At 42.2% G+C, this 18537-nt stretch overlaps 1 protein-coding gene across 1 annotated transcript in view; it reads left to right on the forward strand.

The window, feature by feature from the left end:
* Positions 1–4080: 4080 nt before the first annotated feature.
* Positions 4081–18537, forward strand: part of DGKK (diacylglycerol kinase kappa) — a 160139-nt gene continuing 145682 nt past the window's right edge. The window contains exon 1 of the mRNA XM_060138458.1: positions 4081–4614. Within this exon, the coding sequence (XP_059994441.1) occupies positions 4081–4614 (534 nt within the window). The remainder of the gene's footprint in view (positions 4615–18537) is intronic.

Raw genomic sequence — 18537 nt, forward strand, 5'->3', positions numbered from 1 at the left:
GGGAGGTTGGCAGCTGCTAAGACTCAGGAGAGGCACTTATTTCTTCCCTAAAGGGAGGGTTTAGGAAAATGGAAGCTATTGGTCAAGGAAAAAAGGGCTTGCACTCTAGCTCTGCAGTGTCACACTCTCATTCAACAGTGAAAAGAAAATTTTTAAAAAGGAGGGATAAGAGCTTTAATTTTACCACATTTCTCGGGTTTTCTCTCCTTTGCCTCTCCAGAACTCCTAACACGCCTGAAATCAAGGATCTCTGTTCTGACTTGGATGGACTTTATTTTGAGTGGAATCAGGATAAATAAATGCTGGGGGTGGGTGTGAGATAGCACATTGCATGCTCAAAGATATGAGCCCACAGTACTGATCTATCCTTCATCCAGCGCGATTGGGCAACATATATAACATGACCAAAAGTCCCAGATTAGGGACCATGTCTGCCCCAGGACAGCCAGAATCATGTCCACACAAGCCTCTGTGGAGATGGTCATCATTCTTACTCTTACGTAGCTCTTGGCCCATATGTCAGTATTGTTCAACTAGAAAAGAACCTCTTAGGAGATCATCAATCATCTAAAATATCAAATACTGTTTAAAAGCAATGCAGTAAAAAAAAAAAAAAACAAAAAAGACACCCTAACCAGTAACCTGTAATGAATCATCTATTTAGCAGACATTTCTTTTTTTATTTTGTTTTTTGTGTGTGTGTGTTTTTGTGGTACGCGGGCCTCTCACTGTTGTGGCCCCTCCCGTTGTGGAGCACAGGCTCCGGAGGCGCAGGCTCAGCGGCCATGGCTCACAGGCCCAGCCTCTCTGCGGCATGTGGGATCTTCCCGGACCGGGGCACGAACCCGTGTCCCCTGCATCAGCAGGCGGACTCTCAACCACTGCGACACCAGGGAAGCCCGACATTTCTTTTTTTTGTTTTTTACATCTTTATTGGAGTATAATTGCTTTACAATGGTGTGTTAGTTTCTGCTTTATAACAAAGTGAATCAGTTATACATATACATATGTCCCCATATCTCTTCCCTCTTGTGTCTCCCTCCCTCCCACCCCCCCATCCCACCCCTCTAGGCGGTCACAAAGCACTGAGCTTATCTCCCTGTGCTATGCGGCTGCTTCCCACTAGCTATCTATTTTACATTTGGTAGTGTATATATGTCAATGCTACTCTCTCACTTCGTCCCAGCTTACCCTTCCCCCTACTCATGTCCTCAAGTCCATTCTCTATGTCTATCAGACATTTCTTGAATCCCTACTATGGCCTCAGCCCTGGGTTAGGTTTTGAAGAAAATACACAAGCATCCAAGTAAAGCTTCCTCTGTTAAGAGAATAGTAAACTATGGAGGAGAGGAAGGTATAGACAAGATATGGCAAAAGTGTCTCCGTAAGTCAGACACTAATCAGTGCATTCTAACCATCCTCCCCTTCCCCCCTCCCCCCGCCACACCATGGTCCATGCAAAGCATTATGTTCAACACTGGTCTGAGGAAAGAATAAAAAGCAAAACAAAATGTTGTTGTAACATAAGGCAATAAGGCAGCTTGTGATGTGCTGAGAATTTTTTAATTAAATTAATCATAATACAATCTAGCCAGTATATGTCTAGTAACCCACCCTAATGGAGCAAAAGCCAGACACAAAAAATTATTTTAACATTCACCCTCAAACTGATCTTGCAGCAAGAGTTTACATCATACATTTTGGACTCCTTGTGATTAAGTATAGAATTATAGACAAGAGTATCAATGAACATATATAAAGCAATAGCTCCAAGTTGTCCCCTGGTGGTGTCCTGCTTGATGACACCCGGTCTATGCCAAACCCCACTCCATCACTCTCTAACCCAAGAGGCCATTCTACTCAGTGACTCCTCTGCCTTCAGCCTTTCTAACTAATATGCCAGGGCTTAGTGAAAATAAGATTTAAATGTGAGATATTGGCCCCTTCTGAGGACAGAGATTTCACCAAAGTCTGAAAGCCTGAGAAGTGAGCTCCAAGCATAGGTTTACTGGCTGGTCAGACCTGGCATCTGTATGTTTCTGTCCTGAGCCCTTAGGGTTAAAAGCAGCTTGGCTGCTTGAGTGTGGGATAGAAGAGGAGTGTGGGATAGAAGAGAGGAGAAAGACACCAAGGAGGATGAAGAAGATGAGCCGTTTGTGTGGGTCTACTGGAAGGAGACCTGCCATCAGTGAGGAACTTGATAGACAGGGTTCACCTCCCCTGGACTTCCCCAGCCCCAGAGGTTAAGGATGGTCCCCCACTAGCTTAGTAGCTGCCAACCAGTGTAACCCTTCTCCAGAAGAGTGGGCTTAAGCTGGGATGCTTTAGTGAGGATCTGGGAAACACAGGTATCAGAGATTATGATCTTTGGAGGGGGCTAGGTGAGACTGTCTTCAACAGTGTTATCTACTGCTGGGATGTGGTGTAGGGAACAGAAAAATGCTGCAGGTTCTAGAAAATTCCAGGTGGGTCACTGTCATTTGGCAGAAGAAGAGGGATTAGAGTAGGATATGGTCTGAGAGGAGAGGGTGAAAGGAGGGGCTGCAGAAGGAAGGCTGCCATCCACAACTGCAGCATTATGTGTGTCGGAGATAAATTCACTTGTCATATTTCAAATTAGGTTTATAGGTGCTCCGTCCCCCACCCCCACACAGCAGTGGCTCAACGGGTGGTTTTCTCAATTTTTAATTGAAATTTTTCAGTATATTGGCGTCTAAAGTCTAGGTCCGACTGAAGTGATGGTTTGTATGTATGTGAACGTGTACGTGACTAACAATCGAGAGAGCTGCTGAAGTCTCCCGATGTGGTGGGAAGGGTGTTGCGGCAGGGACCTGCCGTTCTCTTCGCAAGAGAATCTTCCATCCCTAATGTCAGAGTGCTTCCGAGGTATCAGGAGGTGAAAAAGGTGTGGGTGTTGCAGTGAATTTCCCTAGCCCAACACACACACACACACACACACACACACACACACACACACACACATTAAGGAGTTCAGTAAAAAGTCTTCATGATGCCTGGGAAGTCCAGCTAAAGGCAAAAGGCAGTCTCCCATGGCGAAGGCGAGCCAGACAGACGCCCGGATCGCTGCGGAGACCCGCGCAGCCTCAGCTCCGGAGCGCGCAACCCAGCCGCCACTACCCGGGCACTCTTGCCTGGCTCTCGGGGCTACATCAGCAGGCTGCGGAAAGCCAGGGCTGCCGCCCACCCTCACCATACACCTTTCCCGAAGCACCCCCAAACCCTGGACCCAACGGCAAGCCTCTCGGATCTGGCAAAGCTCAGAAATGCAAAAACTGCGGCGGGGGACAAATTTTACTTCAATCCAAAGGATTGAGCGCGCACACACACACACACACACACACACGAATTTTACTTCAACCCAAAGGACTGAATACACACACACACACACACACACACACACACACACACAGATGCAACACCCCCAACCCCGCACCGCTTAATTTCTTTTCCCGGGTTAGAAAAAAGGATTACTTGCCCACAGAGGCTTGGAGATGAGGGGCAAGAGGTTGGTCCGAGGCTAGGATCACCTGCTGCTGAGGTGAGAGAGCAGACACAGGATGGAAGCTGTTCTGAGCAGCAGCTCACACTGAGTGGTTAGGGGGATTGCAAAGACCCTCAAGTTCGCCTCTAGCTTTTTTTTTTTTTTTTTTTTTGCATTCGCGTCACTAAAGGGTTAAACGCGGCCGGGCTTCAAACACTCCCCCCCCCAACGCCTCCCCACTCCCCCTCCCCTTTTTGCCCCCCCCCACCCCGCGCGTCGCTAGGAGGTCATCAAGCGCTCTGTCCAGTCCGCGTTCGCAAGCCCCTCTGCTTCCCGCCCATCGGGCCCGTGGCTGCTTACGAAGAGGTGTGCGCTCACCGAGGGGCGTGTTCCAGCACTGGGAGACGCCGAGCGCCCCCGGGTTAGACCTCAGAGCGGAGCCAGCCATGGAGCGGGGCGGGGGAAAGTTTGGCACCCTGGAAGGGGTTGTCAAACTAGGGTGGGCGGGGCGCCCGAGGGTACTTTAGCCCTCCGAATTCAGGGTCGCCCGCTGCCCGGACCTGAGGCGGTGTGCGGCCATGGACCGCGGAGCTGCCGCGGCCCAGGGCACTGCCCCGCCTCAGGTTGGCGAGCAGCCCGCGGAGTCTCCAGAGCCGCCGCCGCCGTGGCCACCGCCGAAGCCGCCGCCGTCACCGCCGGCGCGAGCTCCTCAGCTGCTCCACGCGCCTTCGCCGACACCGGCACCGCAGTTCTGTCCAGAGCCTGCTCCAGAACCCGGTCCGGAGGCGATCCCAGAACCAGCCCCAGAACTAGACACACAAGCGATCTCAGAACCAGCCACGGAACCAGCCCCCGAGCCGGCCCCAGAACCAGCCACAGATCCGGCCCCTGAGCCGATCCCAGTACCAGCCGTAGAACCGGCCCCCGAGCCGGCCCCAGAACCAGCCACAGAACCAGCCACAGAGTCCTGCCCTGAGCCGGCTCAAGTGTCCTGTCCGGAGCCGAGCCCAGCACCACATCTATTGCAGTGTCCGGTGGTCGCTCCAGAGAAAGGTCTAAGGACCTCGCCATCGCCACGAACGCTAGTGCCAGTGCCGTTGTCCAATATAAAGGTAAGAAAAAGATCCCCTGGGGCGGGAGGGAAAGAACCCAGGCGAGGCCGGATGGCTATCCAGCTTGCGGGACTCTGGGCACCCTTAGCATCCCATTTGGTTGCCACCGACTAGCAAAGATGCTGGGAAAGATGCGGGGATGGGGGAGCCCAGGGGACTGGGAAGCGGTTGGGAGGCGGGAAGCAACATGTGGAAGTGAGAGTGGGCTGTTTGGGGCTAGAAACGGGGGTGATAGCACCGGTTGGGAGTCGGAGCAGTTTTCCTCATGAGGAGAAGTGACAGTGCGGTGAGCGCCTATATCTTGAAAAAGAAGAGGAAGCCCAGGGAGCGCAAGAGACCTAGAGAGGTGTTAGGGGCTGGCCCAAGGTACACAGGGACGGGATTGGGGAGGGGGTGGGCGGTGGGATACACCTCTTAGCCGCGGTCACTGCCGCAGAGGCCCAAGCTGCGGAACAGCAGCGTCTGTTTGGCCCCCTCCCTGCCATTGGGGAGGGGGTTCCTCAGCTGGGGCACAACTGGCAACGCTCCAGGGAGGGGCCCGGAGCCTCTGTTGGCTACTGGGCGCTGGTACTCCGCGTGGGGATGAGGGGTTGGGCGGCGCCCACGCGCACTGCAGGGGAAGGGCAGGGTTCACAGGGGAGGAGGGGGAGAGCATGCGTATGTCGAAGCCACCATTCCATCTCTCTGCAGGATTTCCCGGCAGGTAGGTGCAAACACGGTGATACAGTGATGGGCCGCGTCACAAACGGTCAACTGGCATCCCGCACTGGTGCCAGTTGGGATGGTACAGGAGCCCCAGTTTAGATACACGAAAATGAGTTGGTATTTGAGAGCATGTGAATGGGAACCCTCATCTCTTCCAGTCTTCAGAGACGACTTCTTAAACGTTGCACTTAGCCGGAAGAAGACCAGTGGAGAATCCTCGGGCACCCGCCCACGGGGGAGGGAGGAGGAAGAAGGTTTTCAGTCCGAAGGTTTTCGGACCCTGAAACCCCGAAACCCAGTTTTCAGTCCTTGCGTTGGACCCTGAAACCCCGAAACCCAGCTCTTCAGAAGGAGTCTTTCTTACTTTCTCTGTGCTCCCCCTACTCTTCGTTTTTCCTAAACTTTGTTCCACAAGATTGTGAAAATCATAATAATGCATACATACACCTTCATTTAGCTTCCCCGCAGAGAAAAACAACAAAACACGGAAACAACACATCACACCAACGATGCCCGTCCATCCTGCTGCTTAGCAGGGCATAGGAACACGGCTCAGAATCCTTCTGCTCTGGACTGTACACTTGTAGAATGTAGGGGAAGGGGGTAGGGGTTGGCATCTCTAAATGGAAATGGAAGGGCTGGTTGCTTCCTGAGTTATGACTAGGGAGGCTTGAATTTGCAAAATAACTGAAATGATAAACGACTGAGAAAGAGGAACTCTAAAGGGAAAAGTTTCACAGGGAAAAAAGGGTGCAGAGGTTTCAAAAGAAATAAAATAGAACTGTAGGGTACTAATATATATATATATATATTTTAATCCAACAACCCCGCTCTCACCAAATGGTGGATCTCCACACACACACACACACACACACACACACACACACACACACACACACACACCCTTCCTGCATCAGAGCAGCCCTTCCCTTCAGTGATCTCAAGAAGGGAAAGGGCGGGGCAGCTAGACCTGGGAGGTCACCCTAACCAGGTGCTTGCTCTTGTCTTTTTGGAAGAGTTTGCATAAAGCTGGTGAGAGGGAGACCAATAAGGACCACCTAACTTGTGGCCTTCTTAAGTGACATTCCACGAACGTGACTGAGAAACTGACATCTGAGGGCTTAATTACCAGGATAGTCAGTGAATGTATGGCCTCTTTGGCCTCTGGAAGACTGACTGGAGGTCGGGAGCTCCAGGGATGAGCCCTGTGATAGTGGGAAAGCATCTCCCAGCAGCTTGACAAGAAAATTTCTATTGCCAGACAGATAAGGAGGATCAAGGTAAGGGGAAGCAGGTTAGCTTCCTCTACATAGTATCCATTCAGGCGTGCTGGCCAACTGACCCACGGGCACTTGGCAGCCCTGGCAGGGGACCAGGACCACCTCCCCCAGTTTCATTTTGCCAAGTAGAGCTGGTCTTTTGTTCAGTCACTTATCTTGCAGAGTGGGCTTCAAAAGGGCCATATAAATGAACCCTAGAGGATTTTGAAGGATGCAAAGATCTGGGTAAATGCTAAAATTCCTGGGAGGAACCCTTCTCCAACACTTGAGGTGTTGCTATGCTATTGCTTTCTGATGCAGATGAGAACATCTGATCTTCAGTGATAGGATCATTCTCTGCTGCATTCTCCTCAGGCAAATAGCACCCATAGCCAGCTGACTTGCATCTTAACATTCAAGGCAAACAGGTTGCCATCTTAGCTAGGGTTGCATTATTCTCAGACACTGCCTCCTTGAGGCAAGCTTAGGGAATGACATACGTGTGTGTGTGTGTGTGTGTGTGTGTGTGTGTGTGTATGTGTACACACACACAGAGAATCTTAGAGCTCAAAACTAAATATAGCTCTCATCGTACAATGAAATCCTACGTGGTAAGACACAGTCAGTACCAGTAGCATGAAACTAGCCTGATAAGTCAAAGGATAAAATGAGCAAAACAAAGGGTTTGAATGTGACTACAGATTTCTCCCAGATAACTTTGCCGACCAATACTGCAGTAAAAAACCCAACATCTTCCAGTGTGTGGTCTGCTCTCTTTGGGGGTTTCAGAACCTGCTGGTTGCAAATCTATGACAAGCATGAGGGTAGGGACTGAGAAAAGGGGGCTCATGTTTTCTTTCTGAATGCCTACTTGGATAACAGTCTGTGAACCAAACCTGTCTATTTCCTTCCTTTCTGAAATGGTTTAATTTCCAGGAAATGAGCCGTGGTCTCCCACCTGGTGGCAACAAGTGTAAGTAAAGATGTGTGAATTGGTTCTTTAACAATGCTATAACTCTCTTTGGGGGTGGGGGTTTACATGTAGACCATATTTGCTTCCTTTCACTCAGCTGTGGTTGAAGAAAGACAGTTTATATTTTTATTCATTGGGTTTTGACCAGCTATGAAATTATAATCACATCATACAGGTGATTAATGAAATACACTTTTATGGCTTTTATTTCTGGGTTAGAGAGGGGTCTCTGTATCTCTCACTCCTAATGACTACACAGCAATTACTATTACATCCCAAACTATAACAGAACAGTTTCCTGGTATTTTTTGCACACATTTTCTTGCAAAGTAGCAAGCATTTGCTTATATGACATCTGGTAATTCTTGCCTGAATGCTTCATATCTTACCTACGTCTGAGCTTCTCAAAGGTAGATACTGTCTCTCCTTCCCAGTGCCTAATATAATTCAGCCCTCCCTATTTTTGCTCAATACACTTGCTGAAGCTTGAAACCTAGCAATTCCATTTTCAACAATGACGTAGAGACTGCTGCTGTGAATGAATTAAAAAAGGCATTCTCACTCGTTTCAGAGTGAGAAGTAAATGCTTATTTAAATAGCCTGGAATATATAGCCCTTAGGAAATGCAGTCAATCTCTCCATTTTCAGAATGGATGTTAGAACCATAATTAAGAAGAAAATTACTAACAATTAAAAAAAAATGATTTGGAAAGTGTCCTTATCCCCTGCAGTCCCGGCAGCAGCAGACTAATGATGATGTTGTTGGTTTCAGGGGTAATAAATTTTTTTCCTAAGTGAACAGAATATCTGCAGTGACTGTAAACAACTTCAGGATGTAGTTCTAATGTTTAACCTGTTGAAGGTCAGGATGAAATTACTTTCTTTCCTCATAGGTTCTTTCTCCCCTCCTTGCCAGGTTTTGATGATACCATCTGATTTATTTGGTATATTCTGAGAGCTCCTGAGCATTTGCTGCAGGATGTTTTAGAAACGATAATGAGATATTTGTCCAGTGGTCTTTCTTTTCTGAGAATACAGTTCTTTTATGTTTATTAAAATCTCCAACTGGGGCTTCTGCAGAAATGCAGCCCAAAAGGCAAGGCTGAGCCATCAGTTACCCAAAGTGCTTCCAAGAAAAGGGGAAAAATCCATAGAGGCCAGGAAAGCATTCAGGGGCCTTATAATAAGGATTATATAATCCCTACTGCTAGTATGGCACTTTACAGTTTGCAGAATGCTTTCCTCTGCATTATTAACTCTTTTATTCCCCTGAAGAAGGCAGCAGGGTGGGAAAGAGCAAAAATAGAACTTGACACCTAATAGGATATAACTATTAATTTATCTATTATGGATTTTTAAAAATATCCAACATATGGCTTTCTGTGACATGTAGGATACTCATTTGTCTAAGAACAATCTTTTAGCTGACATTCCATCAGCCTTGATTTTTTTCCAAAGCAGTGATTGCTTTTCCCTGTCTGATACTCCCAGAGGAGGCCATCATAGAACAGGAGCCTGAGACGGAAGAAGAAGAGGCACAAGACCCTGAACCTATTACTCCCAAAGAAGGCCTTTTTTTTTTTGGAAAGAAAATAAATAGAAATTCTGCTAGGGATACAGTTCCCAACCTTTCCAAAGCCCGCCGACTGTAATTCTCTCAGTGGAAAAATAAAAACTTAAAGCATTTAAAAAGGAAAGCAGCCATTCCTAAAGGGAGATGCCCCCACCCTCACCAAAGCAAATAAACCTTATTCTCAAAATAGAAAAACAAATTTACAAATTTTTTAAAAAAGAAAGGGACAGTGACCCCAGATAATGAAACTTATACCTCCCCTGAAAATTATTTTAAGAAAAAAAAAGAAATTCTAAAGGGAGGAGCTCCTTGCCCTTTCCAAAGCCCATGAAACATATCCCCAAGAGAAAAATTTTTAATGAAAAGGATGAGAAATCATCTCAAGGTAAACAGTATTTTTAACCCTAAAATTTTCTTGAAATTTATAAACTTTATTTGCACCTCATGGCCCATGCCCAATCTCTCACAAAAATTATGGGGGCAAAAATAAGTCTCCCAAATGTTCACCAATCTCACCAAAGCTCCCTACAGTTATTTCTTCTAATTATACGAAATGTCCAAAATAGGCAAATCCTTAGAGACAGAAAGTAGATTAGTGGTTGCCAGGAGGTGAAGGAAGGGGGGAGGGGAAGTGTGGGTGATAGCTAAAGGGTACAGGGTTTCTTTGGGAGATGATAAAAATGTTCTGAAATTAGACAGTGGTGATGTTTGCACGACTTGTGAATACACTAAAACCCACTGACTTGTATGCTGTAAAATGGTGAATTTTATGTTATGCAAATTAGATCTCAATTTAAAAAATAAGTAAAGATCGTTCATCCAACTATATGATAATGAACCTACTACCTTCCCACAAATAAGCAAACAAAACAAATGAATAAATAAGGAAAAAAAGAAATTTTAAAAGAGGGGATCCTCTTAAGGACCTCCAACCTCACCAAGAAAAATAACTTTTATTCACCCCCAATTTTTTTTTCTTTTGAGAAAAACAAACAAAAAAGGAAATCTCTTCAAGAGCAGATACTTTCAAAATCATCAAAATCGATGAAACTTACTAATCCCTCCACCCAGATACACACAAACATTTTAACTTAACAAAAAGAATGAAATATTAAAGGTTAGGGTCCCTAATCTTACCAAATCTCCTGAATTTTTAATTCCCATAAAAGGAAAAAAAAGGAACAAAAGAAATAAATCCCCCCAAAGGGAGATGCCCCATCCTCACCAAAGCACATGAATATTATTTCAATTTCTTTATTGAAATATTTTACAATTTCTTTAAGATTTAAAAGAAAATTAATGAAGGAAGGATGTGTATATTGGTGGAGGGGATAATACCAATGAAACGAAAACAAACTCCTCTTAAAAAGAAGTGCTCCAACCTCACAAAGACACATGAACTTTTCTGTTCAAACACAATGAAGACAAATGCAGAAAAGAAGAAAAAAATAAAAGGAAATCCCTCTAATGAGAGGTGACCTGAATTCATCCAAACCCAAAAGCTTTATTTTTAATACAGGAAAATTTTAACTTGGAAGAGAAAGGTAGGAGAGAAACAGAAACAAAACCAAGAAAACCCTCTTAAGGAAAGATGTCCCCAGTCTCCACAAAGCTCCCTTTTCTCAAAACAAGTACATACATTTAGAATTAGAGGGGAAAGAAGGAAGAAAATGAATATATTTTAAAAGAGAAACCTCCTTTTTAGGGAATGAAGAAGCCCCCAAACTCACCAAGTCCCTGAACATTTTTTCTCCAAGAAAAAAGAGAGAGAGAGAGAAACAAAGAGGGAGGTGAGAGAAGAGGAGGAGGAAAGGGAGAGAAAGGAAGGGAGGAAAAAAAGGGGGTAGAAAGGGAGGAAGGGATGGAAGAGGAGGAAGAAGAAAGTTAATTAAGGGATAATTTTTAAAAAGAAGAAATTCTCAGGGAAGATGAACCAATGAAAATAACGAATGTTATTGAAAATAATGAATGTTATTCCTGATAATCAATGCATTCCACCCCCCATAAAAAGGAGAAAAACCCACAAAATTTCCTAAAGCTTCTTCAAAGGGAGATGCACCCAATCTCACCCAAACCCAGGTGCCTTATCTGTCGTCCAGCCTTCAAATATTTATTTTTTTAATAAAAGGAAAGGAAAAGAAATCCTTTCAAAGAGAGATGTTCCCAATCTTATTTCTTCCAAATAATTTATTTTAAAGAAAAGGAAAGAAAAATCCTCCTAAGAAGGGCTCCCCAACCTCATTAAAGCCAGTGGCCTTTATAGCTCCTCTCCACAAAACCTAGTTTTCAAAAAATGAAAATCCTCCAAACCTGAAGACAGATGCTCCCTCAACCCTACCAAAAACAATGAACCTTTTCCCCAGAGATGATTTTTAAAGAAAAATACTTCCATCATACGAGATACCTTCAACTTCACTAAAATCAATAGACCTTATTCCTCTCCACACACAAAAGGAAAAAAAGAAAAAGAGAAATTTAACAGGAAAAGAAGAGAAACCCTCCTAAGGCAAGTTGGCCATAATCTCACCAACACCATTGAACTTTATTCCCCTAAAATTTTTTTTAAAGAAAGAGCCAAAAAGAGAAAAAAAAAGGCCTGTCTTTTAAGAAAAAGTATCCTCTCCACCCATCCCACTCTAAAGACTAGAAAGTGTTATACAAAGAAAAGGTAATATCATTCGAGAAAAGTACCAGTGAACCTTAAATTCAGCACGTGAGGCTGAAGGGTAGTCAATGGTTAATCCCAGGCTGGCTTCCCTCTGCCTCCAGCCCATTTCTGGTTACCTTTCCAATCTGTCATTCAGGCTGTACACTCAGTAAAGGAAAACCCTGTCCATGGAAAACAGAATTAAGAAGGCAAAGCTTCTGAGGATAAATCATATACCTCTTTTCCAAACCAAACAGAAATGATTTGGGAATTAGCTGCATCATCATTCTGCTCTAATACTATAGAAACTCAAGAGTTGATGATAAACTTTAAAGCAATGACACGCTTACTATTAATTTTCAAATTAGATAAACACCCCTACCTAGCACAGAAGGAGCTTAGCCAATTCAATAATGGGGTTCTGACAGTGGTTTAATTATGTGCTCACTTAAATGTCTGTTCTCATAGAGCGATAAAGAGCTTCACTCACAAATACATACAATTTGCAAGTCAGATTTATAAGCAGAGAATAAGACTCAATGTTTTCCAAATTTTTTAATTCATTTACTTATTTAAAAATTAAAGTGAAGGACCTACTGTATAGCACAGGGAACTATATTCAATATCTTGTAATAACCTATAATGAAAAATAATATGAAAAGGATATGTGTGTATATATATATATATATAATATATAACTGAATCACTTTGCTGTACACCTGAAACTAACACAACATTGTAAACTAACTGTACTTCAATTTTAAAAATGGTTAAAATATTTTAAAAATTAAATTGAGTACCTGCTCTATGTCCTACATCCTTAGCACTGAGGAATCCACGGTGGGCAAAATCACATAGATGAGATTTCCTTTAAGAAGCAATGGTAAATGAGGGACCCAATTACCAAAACAGATGTACAGGGAGTGATTATTTGTTTTACCAGATGTACTTTACCAAGGTATTCACTCAGTCAATTCTCTCAGCATACCTCTTCTTAAACAAAAATGTAATGTAATAAAATAATGGAATATATGCTAATTTCAGAGAATGTGGAAAATCATGAAAGCTTCCAGAAAGTAAATAAAAATTATGTAGCACCCTGCCATTCAAGGGATAATTACTGTTAATATTTTGATATATTTTTTCCATTTATTTTCTCTGAATATATGCTTATAGTCTACAATAGTAAGACTTTAGGGAATGTGCAATTATGTCTCAGGCTTCCCCCGTCCCAGTCACCTTTCCCACTTAATTATTAGATTACGTACATTGTTCTACATTATATTTAGGAAACACTCATTAATTTTAGCTTAAAGTGTATCTACCTGTATGATCTGCTTGATAAACATGTGCTTGAAACATAACTGTTCAGGGATGTATTTGCAGTGTAAAGCAATGAGAGTATACATTTTATGTAGATACAATTGTTGTATCTACACAAACAAATGTCCCATATATAAATAGTTGACTGAGCTCACATTTACTAACAGCACTTTCTTGGTCATCTAGATTTCATTTGTCCAGCTAGCTTTTGTGACTTGTGTTTCGAGGAGACCCAGAACAAAATCCACCTTCTTCCTACTGTTAAATTCCCAAAAGGAAAATCTAAATTTCTGAGACTCTATTGGGTCACTTTTAGCCATATGCAAAGATGTACTGATGGTTTTGTCTCTTTAACACAAACTCACAGCATCGTGCTCTTCTGGGTGCCTCCTACCCAGAAGGGAAATACGTATGTGTGAGGACATTAACAACAATTATTAGGAGAAAGACTATTCAATTCATCCAGCTTTCATTAACCAAATGTGGTAGAAAATTGAGAGAGTTAATAAACTGTATACAATCCAACCAGGGTTGAATCAGTAATTTAAAAGGCGAGTGTAATGCAATTCTTTTAAGATCAGAATCTTCAGCCTTGTCTGCAGCACTTAGAGATTTTCATCTTCCAAAGCATTACAGGCATTTGCTGTTTAAGCCTTTTGCTTTTAAAGAGCCTATAAAAGAGATATTGGCCCCTGAGAGCAAGGATTCCCGTTGCCTTTTTTCCCTCCCAGCAGCACAGGGCGAGGCACGTGATACTGTGGGATTCTGAGAGATAGGCATGATGCTCCCACCCAGAGTTTTGTCAGTTCTTCTGAAAGGAGAGGTGATGGGCATGGGGACTGAGCCTGGCCCCTGCCTACAAGAGTAGGAGAAGGCTGGAATCACTGCTTGCAGGGCTCAAGTAAGAACATCCAGAATCCTGAATGTTCATTCATTTGCTTTCTCCTGCAGCTAATATCCCTTCTGGGATTTTGCAGCTTGAGGCAGGAAATGAAAGGTACCTGCTGAGTAAAATTTGTTAATCTCCTTGGCTGTGAGTACAGATACTTGAAACCAGGAAAATTTTCATTAAGCCCAGGCTTTGTCAATTGAGTCCCCATTCTCCTGAAGTGGCTCCAGCATGACAGCACCATCCTCCAAACCCCAACTCTAACAGTAGTCTCTGCATCTCATTTTAGAATTACCTTGATTGTTAACTTTCCCTTAATAAGTGTCATTTGCATCTATTACTACCTTTAACATATTATTTCATGGTTTACTTACATCACTGTACATCTCCCTTTCAGTATAAAAGGAAAATGTGATGTAGCTTTACTAAAACAGCTAAGCATAAACAGCAGAGAGGCTACAAAACAAGATTACTGATTTCAGAAAATTAACAAGTTAGTGCCCTTCTCACTAACCTCAATTAATGCTTACTGTGACAATTTCCCTCCTGCCAGGCTTGAGTAGAACATAACTTTTCTCTTACCCATAATTTGGATATTGTTGTCACTTTCTCCCTCACTTTAATTGGTTTGACTGTTAAGACTAATTAAAATGATAATTTTGGTGTTTGCTGTGGTCTCCTTTGCTTTAATGTACTCAACTGGGTGACAAGACCTCCAGGGCAGTTTTGTTTGTTTTTGGCTTCACTTTGGTTTCACATGGAATCAAAGCACCCCCTCAGTGGCTCTTGTCATGGTTTTCCTATTATATTGCTTCTCACTAGTGAGTCCTCTGTCTAGAAGTTCTTGGAAAAGCTTTATTTTGTCTTTCCATCATCCCTCATCAGAACTAAACTTTTAAAAGTTTTTAAAAAAGATGAAAAAGTCTTTCCTTCTAATGGTGCAAAACAAAGATAGACATTCCCAGGCAGCTTGAAAGCCTGCTTTTTATTTATTTATTTTTTTTGGTTTGTATCCACTATAGTATAAGCATCATTGTGAACTACACATATCTGCTAATTAATTCATTAAATGTTAATAATTAGGCATTGGTGTTTTAAATGCTTTACAATATGATACATATTTGGAGGACTGTTACAGAAGTATTTTAGAGTGTTTTACTGGTATTTGAGGAAACTGGTTGGGGGTTTGGAAGATGCAATGGGAAGGCATTATTACTTTTTCAATTGAGAAGAATGGAATAAAGTTGACCACTATCTGAAATTCACTATCCAGCGTTTTCGGGGATGGACTAGATTCAGATATGAGGGATTACCTGATAGCAAATTCACGTTGACATAAGAAATTTAGGGGAAAGAATGAAGTTGTCTGAGGTAAGTGGGAACAATATATCTTCCTCAAACCTAGAGAAAAGTGGAATTAAATTAAATTAAGCAATGACAGTGAAAAGTATCAGACAGAGGTGCAGCTATGCCTGATTTGGGCAGGTTAGGCCAGGGCCTACAGACAGGAGAGTGAGGTATATGGACTTAGAAAAAAGGCGACTTTGATAAAATTGTAGAGTACAGATTGAAATCTTGTGGAAAATAAAGTAGATTGGGGAAAGTCCTATTGAAACTTTGAAGGCAACCTGCAAAATTGTGTATATCATCTGATTGATGAGGTATAACCATTGGAGGGCTGTTGATTAGTAAAATAATGACTGAAGCAGAGGGTTGGCTGATGGGGCATATAATTAAACACTACAAAACTTTCAATTTCCTTGTATACCAAATTCCAGACTGTCCTGAAAGGGACCTTTGGAGATCAGCTAGTCCAGTGTTTTAAAAACCTTTTTAGCCATAGAATCTTTTTATGCTTTTCTCAATGAAATCAAGTGAAAGCCTACAAGAAGTATTTCATTAGTCCTCCTCTATGCTAGTTTGGGTTTGTAACTGACATGCCTTCCCAGCTCTTTATTTTAAGCTAATAAAAAGTGAGTTTGTACTCCCTGTTTATTACTGGCTTCTTAGCAAGGATGCTGGTGAGGTAGGAATACACTGTATAGTAAAAAAGAAACAAGTCAGAGTTTAACATTTGGCCTAAAATATTCCAGAAAGTAGATAATACTGTCCTGGAAACATGTCATTTTAGAGTTCCTCCCTCCTCACTCACCCTAGGAATGTATTACAACTATCTTATAAAGTGGGTTGTCATAATGTACGCTGTCTTTGCTTGTAGGAACATTTTTATTATTGGGGATTGTGTTCCTGACCAAGGACACCACACCAAGTAAATTGTAGATATAACTAAAAATATGTAATAAAAGCTAATATATAACTGTAAGCTTCTGTAATAATTTAAAACAGCAAAATTGTTCCAACACCTATAAAATGGGCATAAATGTACCATACACACTGATTTTGTAAGGGGCCCCAGTGTACTATAAAATGTACATGCAGCACATAAAAGAGCCAATTCTACATAAATTTAATCTATTGTTATTATTTACTTAGAATTTGCACTCTGCCCGCATCCAAAAAGGATATAAAGTATCCTACAAAATTAAACACATATAAAATAGGACAATTAAGCACAAATAAAAACAGAACAAAACCAATTCAAAGCAGTGGTGAATGAGACTTTAATATATGCTAGTTGTAATAAACCCTAATGACACATTTAATTAGCAGTACTTTTGTTTGCTGCCTTTGGTGGTAGAAAAACTTTGGGGAATGATTTGAATGACTCAGGCCTCTTAAAGTTGGTATCTGAGGAAGTCTGAGCTAATGCCTCATTTTTATGCAATACATCTTCCTGTAGCAAGCTGCAGCAACCACAGAACGAAGAACTAAATGTTGCCAGGATTGTGGTAGAGGTGTTAATTAGTTGTCCTAATTAACATAGGTTTGGGTTGTTTTGGTGTGCCTGAATTTTTCTAATATTCTAATGCATGTATGCAACTGTGAGGCATATGAGTATTGGACCTTCTCAAATAAAATTCTATTTCAAATAAAATTTATTTCTGAAATAAGTCCAAATGGTACCTTGCAGCCAGACATTCAATAGTTTGGACTCTTTCTTGGATTGGGAGTTACTTCACATTGATTCTAGGCCTGATTCCACTTTACATAGCTGTGTAATGTGGGGTAAATTGCTTAATCTTTCCATGGCTTAGCTTTTGTGTCTCTTAAATTAAGCCAATAATGTGCAGCTGACTCAGCTCAGCTCAGCAGTCTCCTCCAGCAAGTCTTCACTGTTATCCCATCTAGGCTGGGTGCCCTTCTTCTGGGCTCCCTACCACCCTGTACAAACTTCTGCTTCTCATTTGCTTCTCATAAACTGAGATTATCAACTTGAATATCCCATTAGGGCTATAAGGATAAAGCTCTTAGGGCCTAACATACTGCCTGCCACTCAATACATGGTGTCTGAACTACTTTATGAAAATGCCATAAAGGCTGAATGAGAAATTAGATTTTAAACATATATTTTAAAAATAAGAAATATGCAAATGCTAGCTTATTTTAGTATCGTTTGTATATGTGCCATGATATTTGCTATCATCACTTTCTATCTTTAGGTATGTAGGTAAGTTTTAATATATTCACCCCTCAAAAAATGGACTTAACAACTCAGGTGCATTGCCAGTAGGTGATTGTAGGCAGGGCTGCCTCATATCCTCCCAGAGGGCTGTAGTTTTTTCTAACTCAGACAGAGGGACCCTACACATTAGTAGCAGCCGTGTATTGATCATGTGGATTTGAATTACTAGTCTTTGGTTATATGCATAGTTAATCTTGACAAAAATGAGAATGATGAGTTATCTAGTCAGTTCTTTTAAAAAAACAAAATGCAAATTTATTAAAACACTCAAGTATAGCAACACTAAAGAATATTATACTTAATTATAGTATATAGAGAGCAGGGTTAAACACATAACTAGGTACCAGTTGGTAGTCTTATCACTAATCTTAACTGTTAATTAGGATTTAATCTATTTATGGTATTCTTTTAACCATAATTGAAAAGCTCCTGACTCATTGCCTTGGTGTTAAATTTCTCCTGTATCTGACACTTGAATTTGGAGCTAGGTGTCAATATGACTATTCTGAGGTTCTCCCTTTCTTGTGAGGAATAAAAAGCAACAACTAAGCTTTGATGTCCCCTTGGCAGTCCAAGTTTTATCCAAAATAGCTTTCTACTAGTTACAGGAAAAGCCTTAATTTGTTTCACCAATGCCTGAGCACCCTGACCTTGAAAATGGTCTGATCAAGAAAGTGAATACAGAGTCTCTACTTAGACAGCAGGAAACCCTAATGACCATCTTGTTTCCAATCAGAAGGAACTTTTTCATTAAAGGAGGTAGAAAACTTCTACCCTTTCTAGAATAGCTACTGGGCAGGATCACCACATAAAGTTGTACAGGTTGTACACTATGTGAGGCTGCCATGACTAAGGGGAACACCTTTCACAAAGTAGACATCATATAGATGGATATAGATATAGATATAGATAGATATTTATTCTAAACAGTTTTCCTGAAGATGGCAGTCAAGTGCCTCATGCTAACAAAA

The sequence above is a fragment of the Lagenorhynchus albirostris genome, chromosome X (genome assembly GCF_949774975.1).
Source record: "Lagenorhynchus albirostris chromosome X, mLagAlb1.1, whole genome shotgun sequence".
Lineage (NCBI taxonomy): Eukaryota > Metazoa > Chordata > Mammalia > Artiodactyla > Delphinidae > Lagenorhynchus > Lagenorhynchus albirostris.